At 43.7% G+C, this 16,358-nt stretch overlaps 2 gene segments (V, D, J or C); both read right to left on the reverse strand.

Moving 5' to 3' along the window:
* Positions 1–5,987: 5,987 nt before the first annotated feature.
* On the reverse strand, positions 5,988–6,592 carry LOC103587332. The segment is given in 2 exon segments: positions 5,988–6,400; positions 6,500–6,592. Coding segments are annotated over 2 exon segments (462 nt in total).
* Positions 6,593–8,442: 1,850 nt separating this feature from the next.
* LOC103587333 lies at positions 8,443–9,043 on the reverse strand. The segment is given in 2 exon segments: positions 8,443–8,849; positions 8,953–9,043. Coding segments are annotated over 2 exon segments (456 nt in total).
* Between the last annotated feature and the right edge of the window lie 7,315 nt (positions 9,044–16,358).

Raw genomic sequence — 16,358 nt, forward strand, 5'->3', positions numbered from 1 at the left:
TAAATAAATAAATAAATAAAGATGAGCTCAGGGGCCGGCCCGTGGCTCACTCGGAAGAGTGCGGTGCTGATAACACCAAGGCCGCGGGTTCGGATCCCATATAGGGATGGCCGGTTCGCTCACTGGCTGAGCGTGGTGCTGACAACACCAAGTCAAGGGTTAAGATCCCCTTACCGGTCATCTTTTTTTTTAAAAAAAAAAAGATGAGCTCATTGGGCCAGCCTGGTGGCGCACTGGAGAGTGCGCCGCTTGGGAGTGCGGCGGCGCTCCCGCCGAGGGTTCGGATCCCATGTGGAGACCGGTTCCCGCTCACTGGCTGAGTGCGGTGTGGGCGCAACACCAAGGGTTGCGATCCCGTTGCCAGTCCCCGGTACGGGCGCGACACTGAGGGTTGCGATCCTGTTACCGGTCAGTAAAAAAATACAAAAAGGAAAAAAATAAATAAATAAATAAAGATGAGCTCATTGACTCATTATTGCCAGCCTGGTACGGGCGCGACACTGAGGGTTGCGATCCTGTTACCAGTCAGTAAAAAAGACAAAAAGGGAAAAAATAAATAAATAAATAAAGATGAGCTCATTGACTCATTATTGCTAGCTTCTCTGCAAACACTTGTATGCATCTCCCTGGTGGCTTGTTGCTCCTAGTCTTACACACACCCTCAATTCACCCATCAGTTACTTAGGAGGTGGCCTCTGAGCTCTCTAGGAAGACAGGGATGTCAACTGCATTTTGGGGGCATCAGGGGCTGGTCTGATGCCCTGAAACTGATTGGATTACAAATTCTACTCTAGTGAATGGCCTCTCTGAGTTATTCCTTGAGCTGTACTGAATTCCCAAAGCCCACAGCACAGAATCCAAAATCTTTGATATTCTCCATACTCACCATGAAACTAGCAGAGTTTTTTTTTTCTTCTTGAAGGTTTGCAAATAAAATGCTACTGAATTGATTTAGATCTCATTTTTACCCCTAGGAAATATCGATTTTTTTAACTGTAAACATCCAGACTCTTCTGTATAAGAGGGGCCTGCCAACATAAACCCACTTCTTCTCAGGGTGGAGATTATGAAGAGCTGAGAGAAGCCTCTGTTCCTAGGGTTAGATAATTAAATTATTTGCTAGCAAAGCATAAGGAACAGTTTGCGGTGATTATGTTGATTTTGGCAGAAGACATTCCAGTGAGTCTTCTGAACCCAAGAGCACACGCTCATTTTAAACAGCAAATAGTTGCAGAGTGGCTTCTGTTATGTAAGGTGCCTGTTTCCCTTCTGGGATCTTTGTCCTTTTAGTCTCATTTTGACTCAAAATGTAAAACTGTGGTCATCATTCTGTTTTCAAAAAGATCATTGTTTGTTTCTCTCCTGTAACCAGGCGCCTCGGTGTGGAAGGCAGAATGCTGGCCTCCAAAGTTGCCTGTGTCTGATCCCTGTACCCGTGCATGTGTTCAATTATGTGACAATGGGGAGATAAAAGTTCCCAGTTTAATTAAGGCTGTTAATCAGCTAATCTTAATATAGGGAGGTTACTCTGAATTTTTCAGGTGGCTCCAATGTAATCCCAAGTGTCCTAAAATGTGGGAGAGGGAGGAAGAACAGTCAGGATGACACAGCATGAGGAAAGATTTGACCAGCTATGGTTGGCTGTGAAAGTGGAAAAGAGAAAAGAGCCGAGAGAGCTGGAGGTCTCTAGAAACTGAAAAAGATTCTCCCCTGGAGCCTACAGAGCAGTGGAGCCCTGCCAACACATTCGTTGTAGCCGTTACACCTATTTTTACTTCTGAATCCAGAATATTGTAAGGTAATAAATTTGCGATGTTGAAAGCCATCTAGTTAGTGGTAACGTTTTACAGCAGCAATAAAAATCTAATGCATTATAGTTTCCATGGGACTCAAGCCTGAAAGAGGCAGACAGTAGACACAGAATACAGGTGGAGGCAGATGCACAATCCATGGAAAGAACTTGAAATCAGGGTAAGAGAAGCCCAGGCCAAAAATTCTTAACTCTACCCAGACCTCACCTGCTTCAGGGACACACAGGAGGCTGAAGTGAGTGACAAAACACAACTAGATTATGGCAATTTCTTGATGAGAGCAAAAGACCTTGGGGGAGAGGATCCTGGTGTCTGGTCCACCCCAGTTCCTGCCTGTAAGTGGACATGCTGGTGGTGTCACTGTGATTGTCAGCTCCCTGGGTCCAGGGCCCCTCTGATGTGGTCCAGAGTAGCACCTCTGTTTCCCCCTAATCTACCTTCTACAAACGACAGGAACAGGTTGGGCTGGATTGGGCAGGTTTGAGGTCAGGCTCTTTAAGGCTCCTCTGGCACACAAAATACTTCTCTGCTTCCCTAACCCAGAGTGTGCAAGATGACCACCCAGCAACTTGTACCTCCACATCCTGAGCAAGCTCAGAGGTGTCCCCACTGCAAGCATGCCTGACATTAAGAGCCCGCTTCAGAGCAAATCCGTCTCTACAACAGTAGAAGTGTTAGAGTCTCTAATTCCTCCATCCTCAGCTATCATTCAGGACGTCTGTAAAAAACTTCCTGAATCCCGGCTAGACCCCAGGGTTTGCCTTCAAGATCTTTCAGAGAGCAATCTCAGCCCCTCCCCACACTCTAGATGACAACGAAGACACAGTGCCTCCTAGTGGACAGCAGGAGGAAGTAGCATAAATGTGCCCTTACCAGGACAGGGGCAAGTTGTGCCTTGTTTCGTTGAGTACAGGGGATATGAGGCATTATGATTTGTTTGAGTAAGAGGGAAAATACATAATATTAGCGTTATTATGTCCTATGCTGGAGCCACCTAAGGGATAGATGCTTGAGTCAGACAGGTGAAGATAATACTGCCAGTTTTAATATTGATAAACAACAGGGCTCAGTGTGAGAACAAAGGGGCTTTCTAAATGCTATGCCGAATCAGAATTTAACCCATTCTCTCTCCCCTTCGAATTGAACTTCCACCCTGTATGGAAAAGAAAGGATCCCAGTGATCTTAGTGAACATTGAGAAAGCACCAAAGAATCTACTTTTTCTCTAGGAACCCAGGAAAAAAGTAAGAAGACGAAGACAGAGTGAACAAAGATGAAGACTGAATAAGGTAGCTATTTCCCCTCTGTAGAGCTAGGGCTGGGTCTGGAGCTCACAGACCCCTCAAGCCCATTCACAAACCCTTCACACGCAGGTCTGTTAGCCAGGTAACCAGCAAAAAGGTCCTTGGAGACTTGTCTGAAGAAAGAATAGTCTTTATTCAGCCCACACACATCTAATACCTAGGCAGTCCAAAGAGAAACTCAGAAACTCAACTGCTACCAGAAAAGTCCAAAGGAAAAACTGAGCAGCTGCCAGCAGAGTAAACATGCCCTATTTTCAGAGTCGAGCTCTGCTGGCCAGCGCTGCTTCACAAATTGCAGAGCACACAATAGCAAGAAAACTGAAAAGATACATGGGTGCACATGTGCACTAACTCCACCCACATACAACTTGTTCACAAAGAAATGTGCTGCACGACTCCCAACTGGACCATAGTCGAGGGAGCTTGACTAAACTATTCTATTTTCCCCACACCCTCTTAGAGAGAAGATTTGCCAAGTAATAAGATTGGAATAGGATTATTACTTCAGGGAGTCCCCCAAGTTGGAAAGGATGGGAAAAAATCTTGTCTCTTGAGGCTGGGTTTAAGTGGGAGAGACAATAGCCACGTGTCAGCCACTTCCTCCAATTTTGCCCACTGCTCTTTTTGTATACTCATAAAACAGCACAAATGTGAGAGTGCAGCAATTAAATTAAGTCCAAGTCCATTTTTTGCTCTCTGACCAAGTCTAAGCATTAACACCTTGTTTATTCTATCTCCCATCTTGTCTCATGGACCAATGAAATATCAGAAACTATGCAATAAAAGTAAATAAGAACATAAAAATACTCCAAGAGTAAAATGTCCAAATACATGTCTCAATTTTATTATAAATCTACTTTCATTTTTAAAATATTTAATTGAAATCAAAGTTTAAATATCACATCTCTATACCATTGAAGTTAAATGTTAAGGAAATCACAGACTGAGAATCTAACATTACAATCCAGAGAAAATTAAAACTTCAAATAAAATTCAATGTTGATCCCAGTAATTACAGACAAGGACATTTTTTTATTGTCATCTAAATAGTTGGGTAACATAATAACAACAACAAACACTTCAATTAATTAATGTCTTTAGCATATAGTGAGAAAGATCATGGTTGGAAACTTGGAGAGGGCACAGCCTGGGAAGGTGAGCCCAGGGGTCTCTTTGCCCTTGGGGGCATTTGCTGATCCCACTCAGCACTCATGAAGCTGCCTCACAAGCCAAGGGTATAAAATCCAAGACCAATACGTACCAAAACATAGCATTGACAAACGTGGTTAGTAACCACAATACAGAGTTACACATGATCTCCAGATGACCCAGGACATCTGAATCCTGTAAATCAGGCTCAGGGAGCTGCAGTTTGTTTATAACTCCATATACTTGGCAGGTGCAAAATGCAATTCTCTAGAATTCTCCATGCTAGACCAAAAATTATTTCTACAACTATAGTGCCTGACACAGGACAAAAGAATCCCAAGAAACTGATTAGGCTCATAAGGAAAAATACAAACACTATGAGAATGCAAACACTATGACTTAGAAGCCACAGAAAAGTAGTATCTACAAAAATAGCTCCCAAAGATCTCAAAGGAAAAGTGACTAAAGAAACTCTGAAACAACTATGTTTCCTATGTCCAAAGAAATATTACATGTGCTGCCACAGCGAGCACCCATGTCCAAAGAAATAAAAGATGGTCTCAGAAAATGTTGTGAGAAAATTAGTTACTGTAAAAATTGACCAGGCAGATTGGAAAAAGAAACAAATAAAAATTCTGGCAAGGAGATGGTGGAGGGTCATGTTCATCCAACACACGACAGAAGTTTTGTCAGCCAGATAAATTGGAGGGAGATGTGCAGGAGTAACTGGTCATGAATTATGACTTAAGTCTAGGTTGGCTAAGGAGGGAAATGAAGCCAGGAGGGGCTGACGGACAAGACCTTGAGAAGATTCCCAGTGAGCTGCTGTCCATGAAATTTCAACCAATACTTCAGAATGATTTCTAGCACAATCCTAGATGATCCAGGCAGAAGGTAAAATAGAGCACATGGAGCTGGACAGAAATAATGTGTTATGAGAGGGGCAATTTAATCAGGGACAACTGATTACTTTAGAAGTTCTTACTAAGGAATATTTTAATGTGCTAATGAACTATTTTAATATACAAAGACAGACAGGTAGAAATGTTCCCACCATGCTTTGAATTGGCTGGCCTAAGCCCAGATACAGGGTTCGGCTGTATTGGTTACATTGAAGAATTAGACTGCTCTGGAGAAAGTAGAATTTGTTGTGAGCTAAGATTTGGGACTGGCTGCCAGGATGTCCATTTGCATGCATCTCACTGAGATTGAGCAATGCTAAATGAAATAGCTGAAAGTATCATTATCATTAACAACATCAGTACTATTAACATATTTCCACAAAAACAGGGTGAAGAGTATTTTCCAAACACATACTATGTGTTGAGACTTTTGCATAACACATCCAATATTAGAACTCAGAAGAAGCTGGCGGCTGAGGGTGTTAACAAGGAAAATATTCCAGTGATTGAGTTGGTGACAGCTACAAAGGGGGAGCCTGCTGTGTGTGACTTACATATAATCACCTTCTGTATTATTAAAATTTATTGTACATGTTTCATGATTTCATATTTTTATAGGAGAACAACCATCACTACCAGTAAGGACTGAGTCTGGGATAAGCCCCTTTTGGTTTTAGTTTCTTGAGTTGTCACCAAAACTTGCTTCAAATCCCTGAATCATAATCATTTTCAAACAACATTTGCAGCCCTCATGTTCCAAGAAATAATTCATGTCTTTACATTGTATGAATTGTAGCTTATAGCTGCAAACCCACTTCTTTTTCATGAATGATGAGGAATAAGGCGAGGCCTCTGTTCAGTGCTGCTGTGAGCTGAGCAGAGAGAATAGAACCACAAAGTTTTGTGCACAGGAGGGAAATATCTCTGCAACGCTGTGGTTAAGCTGCTGGCACAGAGATACACGGCAGAGTCTCCCAGCTCTGCAGGCTGGATTTTTAGAGTAGAGTCTGCTCCTTTGGGCCTCTCCACAGAAAATCGGTCCTTTGGCAACTGTGAATCATCTGAAATAGCCTCATTCTGAAAGCGAATCAGAAGCTCCAGACCCTGTCCTGGAGGTTGCCGGTACCAGTAAAGAGTAATGTGGTCTGACATAGGATCACACCAAAAAGACACAACCTGTCTTCTCTCTTCAATCTTATATCTGGGGGACTGGACAACTTCAGCTTTTGTGATCTCTGTGGAAGAAAAGGACAGAGTTTGAAATGGAAAGAAGGAAATGATTAGGATAATCACTGGGAGATCCAGTAAGGAGATCTTGGTGTTCTGGGACTTACCTGCCCCCAGCAGGCAGAGGGTCAGCCAGCAGAGGAGCTTGGGGCCCATGTCAGGGTCAGGCAGGATGGGATGCTCACCAGATCAGGGTCCTTGTGAGCAGAAACAGAGGAGAAGAGATGTGTCTTTTCCCCACAAGGCAGTTCTCACAGTGACATCACTGTTTTGCAGATGCTCACAATTGTCATGAACTAAAAAATATCTAGTAGTTTACCACATTCATGAACTGAGTAATTTATACAAGTGTTTTTCCTCATAGCTCTATTGTGGCAACTGAGACTTGAGATGTCAGTTAGTGATCTCCTTGTCTTATCTGTAATTATCCTTCTCTTTGTGCATGTCTCTTTTACCAGGTTCTCTATCCTCCCAGTCACATGAGCTTAGATCAGGTGAAAGCTGGAGTGATGGGCACAGCTTCATCCTGGAGGCACATTGAACTAGCTGACGTGCTCTAAGTTAAAAGGATAAAGTGATGCTCTGAGCACAGAAGTGGAAGCTTCTATTTTGACTAAAGGCTGACACTACTTCCCTATTTGCTTTCCCCAATCTTCATGATGTATTCGTGCCAAAGTGTTTATCATGGTGTCACTTGTATTTGCACTGTATTGTTTATGGAAAAATGACAAGAAAAATAAAAGTCAGTATATTTTCAATGCAGATGCAATTTTTTTTCCAAATATTTTTGTTCCACTATTGTTTGAATCCACTAATGTAGAATCAACAGAAATGGAAGGTCAACTGTATTAAAATGACCAATAGGCACATAAAAAAGATGCTGCACATTATAAGTAATTAGAGAAATGCCACTCAAAACCACAATGAGGCATGACTTCACAATTAATAGGACTGCTAGAGTGATAATTCGAAAAAGGAAAAAATACACAAAATAACAAGTGTTGGCAAGGCTGTGGATAAACTTATACATTGCTAATGTGAATGTAAAATAGTTCAGCTGTTGCAAAAAACAGTTTGGCAGTTACTCAAAAAGATAAACATAGAATTACCATATGACTCAGCAATTCTACTCCCAGGTATATATCCAAACAAATTGAAAACAGAGAAACAAATACTTGCAGGCCAGTGTGTATTGCAGCAGTATTTACAATAGTCAAAAGATGGATACAACCCAAATGTGCATCGCCATGTAAGTAAGTAAATGAAATGTGGCAGTACCTTGAATAGGCTGGCATTGAAAATGTGGCTGTGAACAGTTCCCTGCTCTGATATAAGATTTTTTCCCAACAGAGAAGTGTGGCTCATTAGACTTAGATTATTAGTGCAAACAATGTTGTGCTGAACACAAGATTTCCTTCCGGGGTCCGGATTTTTGGTAGGTGCTAGGCAGCGAGTGCCTACGTGACATGCCCCCAATAAAATCTCTTGGGTGCTGGATATCTAATAGCTCCCTTGGCAGAACACTGCAAACTGGTCACTGTTGTTTACTTGCTGGGGAAGAGTGAGCTACAAGTGTCCCCTCCTGGGAAGAAGAGAGCATAAAAGAGTCTGTCTGTGGATACCTCCACATTCCACCTGTGTCTTTTCCCTCTGATCCATGGCTGAATAGTTATTATGTCACTGTACTATATTTTAGCCATGAATACTACTCTGTGCTGTGCCCCATGAGTCCTTCCAGATAATCTCCAAACATAGAAGTACAGTTGCTGATACCATCACATGCCACAGGATATTTTCAAGGACCAGGATTGGCTCTGATCTTAAACAAGAGGCCTTGGAGAAGAACATTCCAGGCAGAGAGAATAGTTATAGCAAAGACCTAAGGCAGAAGTCTGCCCGGTGTATTTGAAGAATGGCCAGAAGGCCTGTGTGGCCCTGAAAAAATAAGCAAGGGAAAGAGAAACAAAGAGGAGGTGAGAAACATAATGGAGAGAGGGAGGTCTAGGGCCCCCTGCTCTGAGGCCACAGGTCTGGCAAGAGTCTGTGACTCCTATGGAGGCAGAGACTTCCCAGGGTGGAGCCCTGCCTTGTGAGCACAGGGCAAACTCAGTGTTTCTAATTCCCCTTTATGTGCAGAGAGGAGGCAGCCGTGCAGCACTGTGGACTCACTGCTGGCACAGAAGTACACAGATGTCTGCGAGGGGGTGGCAGACTTCAGAGTGAGAGGGAAGTCCTCTTTACTTGATCTGGAAACACTGTAGCCATCGGGGATGTCTCCTTTCTCAGTGATACCAGCAACAGTTGAGTAATGGATCAGCCTCAGCCCCAGCCCAGGATCCTGTCGGTACCAGCACATGTAATCATGGTTGTCAGTCTGATGACATCTCAGAGTCACCTCCTTTCCTGTCCTTGTAACCTTGTGTCTTGGGTTCTGGGTAACTCCAGCATTCATGCAGCCTGTAATAGAGAGTGACAAAATCCCATGATGTCACAGGAAAAAGGCTTGTACCGGAGTCTTGGGAATTCCCAGGAAAGAAGCCCACGTGTGACCAGCACTCACCTGCGCACAACAGAAAAAGGGCCACACTCAACAAGAGCCTGGGGCCCATTTCAGGTCCAGGGCAGAATCTTGTGTCTCCCAGTCCTGTTTGGGGAAACTGAACATGGGCTGTCAGTGACTCAGTGAGGTCATTGTTCCTGACAGATGCTTGAGCTGCAGAGCTGGGCTGTCATGACCCTTCCCACAGGAACAAGTCAATTATCAATTGTATGTAATCTTATGGTGTAGTACATATAGTAATAATGTATAAGATGTACCCAATTTATCAGCTCAGAGTGGAAAAAAATTGAAATGTTTTTAAAGAACTCTGATAAGTTCCTTTGCTCTTTCCCTGATTTTAATAAGAAATGTATTCATTCCTCTCTGCATATTTTATTCCCATTAGGATACAATTCCTTATTTGTGTATTGCTTTAATTTTTGTAATATTCCTGTATTCTAAGGGATATTGTCATGAGAGTCCAGGTGCCTTATTTGACTTCTCTGCTCGAAGTTCACCTTCAAGTATCCTGAACACAAGATTTCCTTCCGGGGTCCGGATTTTTGGTAGGTGCTAGGCAGCGAGTGCCTACGTGACATGCCCCCAATAAAATCTCTTGGGTGCTGGATATCTAATAGCTCCCTTGGCAGAACACTGCAAACTGGTCACTGTTGTTTACTTGCACCACACTCAGCCAGTGAGCACACCGGCCATTCCTATATAGGATCCGAACCCGCGGTGGGAGCGTCGCTGCGCTCCCAGCACCGCACTCTCCCGAGTGCGCCACGGGGTCGGCCCTCTTTGCCTAAACTTTGGATAGTCGGATGTCAGCCTACAGTGACAACCTCTTCTACAAGTGCCACCTGACATCCAGAAAGGGTTCAAAGCCTCAGGGTCAGGGTCATTACAATTTGAAGAATTATTTTCTGCTGTCTCACATCAATTCACCAGACAGGAGCCTGCCCCGCAAGCTCAGGCTCTGTGTGTTTTCACGGGTACTGTGATGGTTAACATTACATATCAACTTGACTGGGTTAAGAGGTGCCTTTACAGCTGGTAAAGAATTATTCCTGAGCAGCACTGTGGACTCACTGCTGGCACAGAAGTACACAGATGTCTGCGAGGGGGTGGCAGACTTCAGAGTGAGAGGGAAGTCCTCTTTACTTGATCTGGAAACACTGTAGCCATCGGGGATGTCTCCTTTTTCAGTAAAACCAGCAACAGTTGAGTAATGGATCAGCCTCAGCCCCAGCCCAGGATCCTGTCGGTACCAGCACATGTAATCATGGTTGTTAGTCTGATGACATCTCAGAGTCACCTCCTTTCCTATCCTTGTAACCTTGTGTCTTGGGTTCTGGGTAACTCCAGCATTCATGCAGCCTGTAATAGAGAGTGACAAAATCCCATGATGTCACAGGGAAAAGGCTTGTACCGGAGTCTTGGGACTTCCCAGGAAAGAAGCCCACGTGTGACCAGCTCTCACCTGCGCACAACAGAAAAAGGGCCACACTCAACAAGAGCCTGGGGCCCATTTCAGGTCCAGGCAACAGGCTGGGGACCCAGAGAGAACAAAAGGCCAGAAGAAAGGCAATTTTCTCTCTTTTTTTTCTGGAGCTGGGACACCCTTCTCCTGACCAGGGAAATCAGAACAACAGGTTCCTTGGCCTTTGGACTCTGACAGTTGCCCCAGTGGCCCGGGTTTCTCAGCCTTTGTTCTCATACTGAGAGTTACACCGAAAAGGGCCACACTCAACAAGAGCCTGGGGCCCATTTCAGGTCCAGCGCAGAATCTTGTGTCTCCCAGTCCTGTTTGGGGAAACTGAACATGGGCTGTCAGTGACTCAGTGAGGTCATTGTTCCTGACAGATGCTTGAGCTGCAGAGCTGGGCTGTCATGACCCTTCCCACAGGAACAAGTCAATTATCAATTGTATGTAATCTTACGGTGTAGTACATATAGTAATAATGTATAAGATGTACCCAATTTATCAGCTCAGAGTGGAAAAAAATTGTGTCTGTGTGGAGATCCCTGACTAATACAGGTGTGACTTCTCCTTTCATTCCAGGTGAGGCTGCAGAGGACTGGATCACCTAAGTCCCATCGGCTGTGCTTTCTGTGAGGAAAAGAGTAGACTCATTACAAATGTGGATGAGATGTTCACCCAGATGTACTTGTGTCTGGTGCCTCCAGGGACATAGGAAAATGTCCTATGTTTATTCAGAAGGATTTATACCCATCAAATGGGAGAATATTGATTGAGCCATACGTGTACAAGGTGGAAACATTACATTTAGTTAGTAGCAGTACACATTATTATTTCTTACACAGGTCACATCTCAGTGTGAGGTTTCTTTCTATGATTACAGGATACAATTCCTTATTTGTGTATTGCTTTAATTTTTGTAATATTCCTGTATTCTAAGGGACATTGTCATGACAGTCCAGGTGCCTTATTTGACTTCTCTGCTCGAAGTTCACCTTCAAGTATCCTGAACTAGTAAATTCTTCTCTTTGCCTAAACTTTGTTTCTTTTTTTTTTTTTTTTTTTGTCCTTTTTGTGACCGGTAAGGGGATCACACCCCTTGGTGTGGTGTCGCCCACACCACACTCAGCCAGTGAGCACACCGGCCATTCCTATATAGGATCTGAACCCGCGGCGGGAGCGTCGCTGCGCTCCCAGCACCGCACTCTCCCAAGTGCGCCACGGGGTCGGCCCTCTTTGCCTAAACGTTGGATAGTTGGATGTCAGCCTACAGTGACAACCTCTTCTACAAGAGCCACCTGACATCCAGAAAGGGTTCAAAGCCTCAGGGTCAGGGTCATTACAATTTGAAGAATTATTTTCTGCTGTCTCACATCAATTCACCAGATAGGAGCCTGCCCCGCAAGCTCAGGCTCTGTGTGTTTTCACGGGTACTGTGATGGTTAACGTTACATATCAACTTGACTGGGTTAAGAAGTGCCTTTACAGCTGGTAAAGAATTATTCCTGTGTGTGTCTGTAAGTGTGTTTCAGATGGAGACTGGCTTATGAGTCAGTGGACTGGGAGATGAAGGTCTACCCTCACTGTGGGTGGGCACTATCCAACAGGCTGGGGACCCGGAGAGAACAAAAGGCCAGAAGAAAGGCAATTTTCTCTCTCTTTTTTCTGGAGCTGGGACACCCTTCTCCTGACCAGGGATATCAGAAGAACAGGTTTCTTGGCCTTTGGACTCTGACAATTGCCCCAGTGGCCCGGGTTTTTCAGCCTTTGTTCTCATACTGAGAGTTACACCATTGGCTTGTCTGCTTCTGAGGCCTTTGGACCTGGACTGAGGCACGTTACTGGCTCCCTCGTTCCCCAGCTTGCAGACAGCACAGTGCAGGGCTTCTCAGCCTTCATAGTCATGGGAGCCAAGTCTCCTAAAGAATCCCCCTTCATCCATCTGTCTGTCTCTCATCTCCTATTGGTTCTGTCTGTGTGGAGATCCCTGACTAATACAGGTGTGACTTCTCCTTTCATTCCAGGTGAGGCTACAGAGGACTGGATCACCTAAGTCCCATCGGCTGTGCTTTCTGTGAGGAAAAGAGTAGACTCATTACGAATGTGGATGAGATGTTCACCCAGATGTACTTGTGTCTGGTGCCTCCAGGGACATAGGAAAATGTCCTATGTTTATTCAGAAGGATTTATACCCACCAAATGGGAGAATATTGATTGAGCCATACGTGTACAAGGTGGAAACATTATATTTAGTTAGTAGCAGTACACATTATTATTTCTTACACAGGTCACATCTCAGTGTGAGGTTTCTTTCTATGATTATATAAGGGCCACAAATAGCAATGATAATGAATATTATTGAATATAATAATTATTCTGATATACACATCACATATTGCACACGAGTATCGATGTTCAACACTGAACCCCACAGGTATGTACAATCAACTTTATAACAATAAAAATAAATAAAGGGGAAAAAACAAGTTCAGAACTTTAAGGGAGCAAAGACACATGTGAGTCTGTTGGGAATTCAAAATACATCAAAATGAACTTGGAAAAGATTAGTTCATAAATGTCATTATGTGACTTTTGAAGGAATGGACGGTGGAATGAATAAAGGGAAAACAGAGGTCTCTTTTGCAGGCGAGGGTCTTCGGATGGTCACATCATCCCATCACTGTCACAGGTTAGTCTGCCCCAAATGCAATGTCTGTGACGGGGACTTAGGTGCAAGTAGTTTATTTGGAGAATGGTCCCAGGAAGTAGGGGTAAGAGAGCAGGGAGATGAAATAGGGAGGAGGAAGCCAGGATAAAGGTGCAATATTGAGCTAGTGTCGGGGCAACAGGAGATGGAGTCCATCAGAAGTTCACAGAGAACGCCTCTCAGAATTGTCCACCTGAGTGAAGACGTCGTAGATTTTGTCCCCTGTCCTGTCTCACCAAAAGCATTAGCAGCTCTGGCTGAGTTTTTGTACAGGCCAAGTGGGCTCATGTGATATCAGAGATGTCCCCAGGGCAGAAAGCAGAGACCCCTGGGAGGCCCATGAGATGGGGCGCTGTCAGAAGAGCTCAATGTGGACTTGCTCAGAACTGTCCACTGCAGCTGAGGCAGGATCAGCGGTGGGCAGTGAGGAGGTGACGGAAGGCACTGGAGGCTCCTCTACGATGCTCTCTCTTAGAATGAATCTGTCCCTTCTTCCATCGGCTCTTCTTTGTGACCACCAATTGCTCTGAAGCCACAACTGCGTGGGAGCACCTCCCCTTCATGTGTATCATTTATGTCACACAGTATCAAGCAGGAAGTGCTGTAACGGGTAACGTTTTCATATTCCCTCAAGAGGCAACTCTTTAGTTAATTTCACATAATGAATGATCAGACTCCTATATTTGCATTTCAGATGATTTTGCGTCTGTAACACAGTCAAAGCAACCAAAAAGTCATCCATGTCTGTCTTTGATCCCAGAATTGCACGTAGTACATAATAGTGCTAGACTAGAAATTTGTCAGAGAGTTATAGGAAGTTAAGATTTCTTACACCAATACTTTGTATTAGATTATTTGTTTTATTTACCTGTATAAAGTCTCTGTAAGATAACATATTATGGGACTCAGTATTCAAATGAGAAAACATCCAAATATTTTTCAAGTCACCAGCTTGAGGGGTCAGAATATGAACGACTGAGGTCTCCTTGTCTCTAAAGCTGGAGATCATTTTTTCTTCAGAATGTAGGCACCCAGGTGAAAGATGTCATGCCAATGAATTGTGTAAGAACCTGTTTATCTGAAAGTTACATTTGCGCTAATGTTGCAATTTTGAATCTGTCTCCTTATAACAAAATGTGTAAAGGCAGACTGATTTAAAGCATTAGTGAAAGTATGTTCTATAATTGAATCCCAGTTCTGATATGAATACTTCTCAATTTACGATGGGGTTATGTCCTGATAAAACCATCTTAAATTGAAAATGCTTAAGTCAAAAATGAATTAAATACACCTAACCTACCGAACGTGATTGCTTAGCCGGGCCTACCTTAAACATGCTCAGAACATTTGCTTTAGCCTACAGTTGGGCAAAGTCATCTAACACGAAGCGTATTTTATAATAAAGTATTGACTGTCTCATATAACTTATGGAACACAGTACACTGTAGAGTATTGGTTGTTTACCCTTCTGATCACGTGGATGACTGGGAGCTGTGGCTGCTACTGCCCAGCATCACCAGAGAATGTCATACCGCATACCACCAGCCCAGGAGGAGATCAAAATTCAAATTCTGAAGTATGGTTTCTACTGAATGCATGTGACTTGCGCACAATCTTAAAGTCGAAAAATCACAAGTGCAGACCTTCTGTATTTGTTAGCTGTGCCTCCTCTAGCAAATCGTCTAAAATCTCTAATAATCTGGGTTTTTCATTGTTGTTGTTTGTTTTTTCACTTCTAAAATGTGGATAAATAGGTCTGCCTCATAGGGTTAAGAAATTAATGGAAATAATGTACTTAAGTATATGGCCCAGATCAAATGAGAAATAAATACAGGGATTTTTTATAAGTTCACATAGAAGAGTAGAATTAAAGCCTCCTGAGTTCACTAGGAAATGTGCACCTGCATCTGCAAAGGGCACCTCATACGTTTGACAGCGGCTATCCTGGTGACTCTCTGTGTGCAGCCCACCCTCCACCCCACTGCTCTTCATGGCCTCCTACCCTGTGCTGGGCTCCAGAAGCCTGATGTCTGCGGAGGTCACTATCCAGGCTTTCCACTGGGTTTGCCAGTCAGAGGCACCAGCAACAGACTGAAGGGTGGCCAAGAGAGTGCAGAGGATCTGGGTTTCCCCTTCCCGTCTCGTAAGCTTCTGGCCTTGACCGAGCCCTCCCTTTGGGCAGCCTCTCCCCTTGGCTCTCACGCAGCTACAGTAACACAGCCCCTCCCTTCAGGCTCAGGAGNGGCGTGCGTTTTCAATTAATCTCATTTCCCATAAGCCAAGGAATTTCTTTTCACAGTCGTATTTCAGAAATAACCATTGAATAAATTAACAAATGAGCAACAATAAAGCTACTACAGATAAACCACAATAACAAAGATGACAGAAAAATGGAAGTTTACTCTTTTACTCTCCATTTCAGCTCAGTGTAACTGGATGTGCTATATATTGTCTATTGGCTATGAGCATGTTCAAATGTCCTCCAGTTATTGCAAGAACTGGAAGCCCCGAAACTACATTTCCCAGATTCTCATGACAGCATGTTTCTGGAAACAGTTAGCTTCCTTCAAAAAGTTATACTTGCGGAAAATTTGGAAGCAAAAGAAGGACATTTTCATCTGACAGCAACAGGGAGGTAGATTTGCAATGGCCTCTTGTCACTTCCCTGTGAATCACTCACTTGGTCACTGCAGGACCTCTGTTACTCTGAGTTGTTTCCTGCAGTTCCTGACCTGGAAAAAAGGAGCAACTTCAGATTTTCTGATCACTAGTGGTGGACCTGAGAGAAAGTGATTGAGCTTTCTGAGACCCTCCCTCCTCTGGACTGTCCGGTGGTCTATAAGCACTAATTCCCTGTATTAACTCCTCTGCTTGCAATTCCTAGAGGGTTCTGTTTCCTTGGCTGAGTCCTCTGATGTACTGGAAATGCCTCTGGACACTTAGCCCCTGTTTAGGAGATATCATGGCCCCATCCTATATGGAACTATGACGGAACGAACATTCTCTGGCTTGAAGTTCCATGTCCTAGAAGTTGGCAGACAATAAGCCAGAGTAACTCCATCCCATAATGTGTGACTTCCCACTGCAGCTCAGCTGGTATCAAAATAGACAAAATAGTGCTCCAATGTCCAGGAAATATCATGGATTTTTAGATAACTTTGTTTTTGGAAGCATGAAGTTGTAGTTTTGATCTCGGCTGTGATAGTTGTAAATGTGAAGTAATAAGGAGGCTCATGA

The sequence above is a fragment of the Galeopterus variegatus genome, unplaced genomic scaffold (assembly GCF_000696425.1).
Source record: "Galeopterus variegatus unplaced genomic scaffold, G_variegatus-3.0.2 Scaffold443, whole genome shotgun sequence".
NCBI lineage: Eukaryota > Metazoa > Chordata > Mammalia > Dermoptera > Cynocephalidae > Galeopterus > Galeopterus variegatus.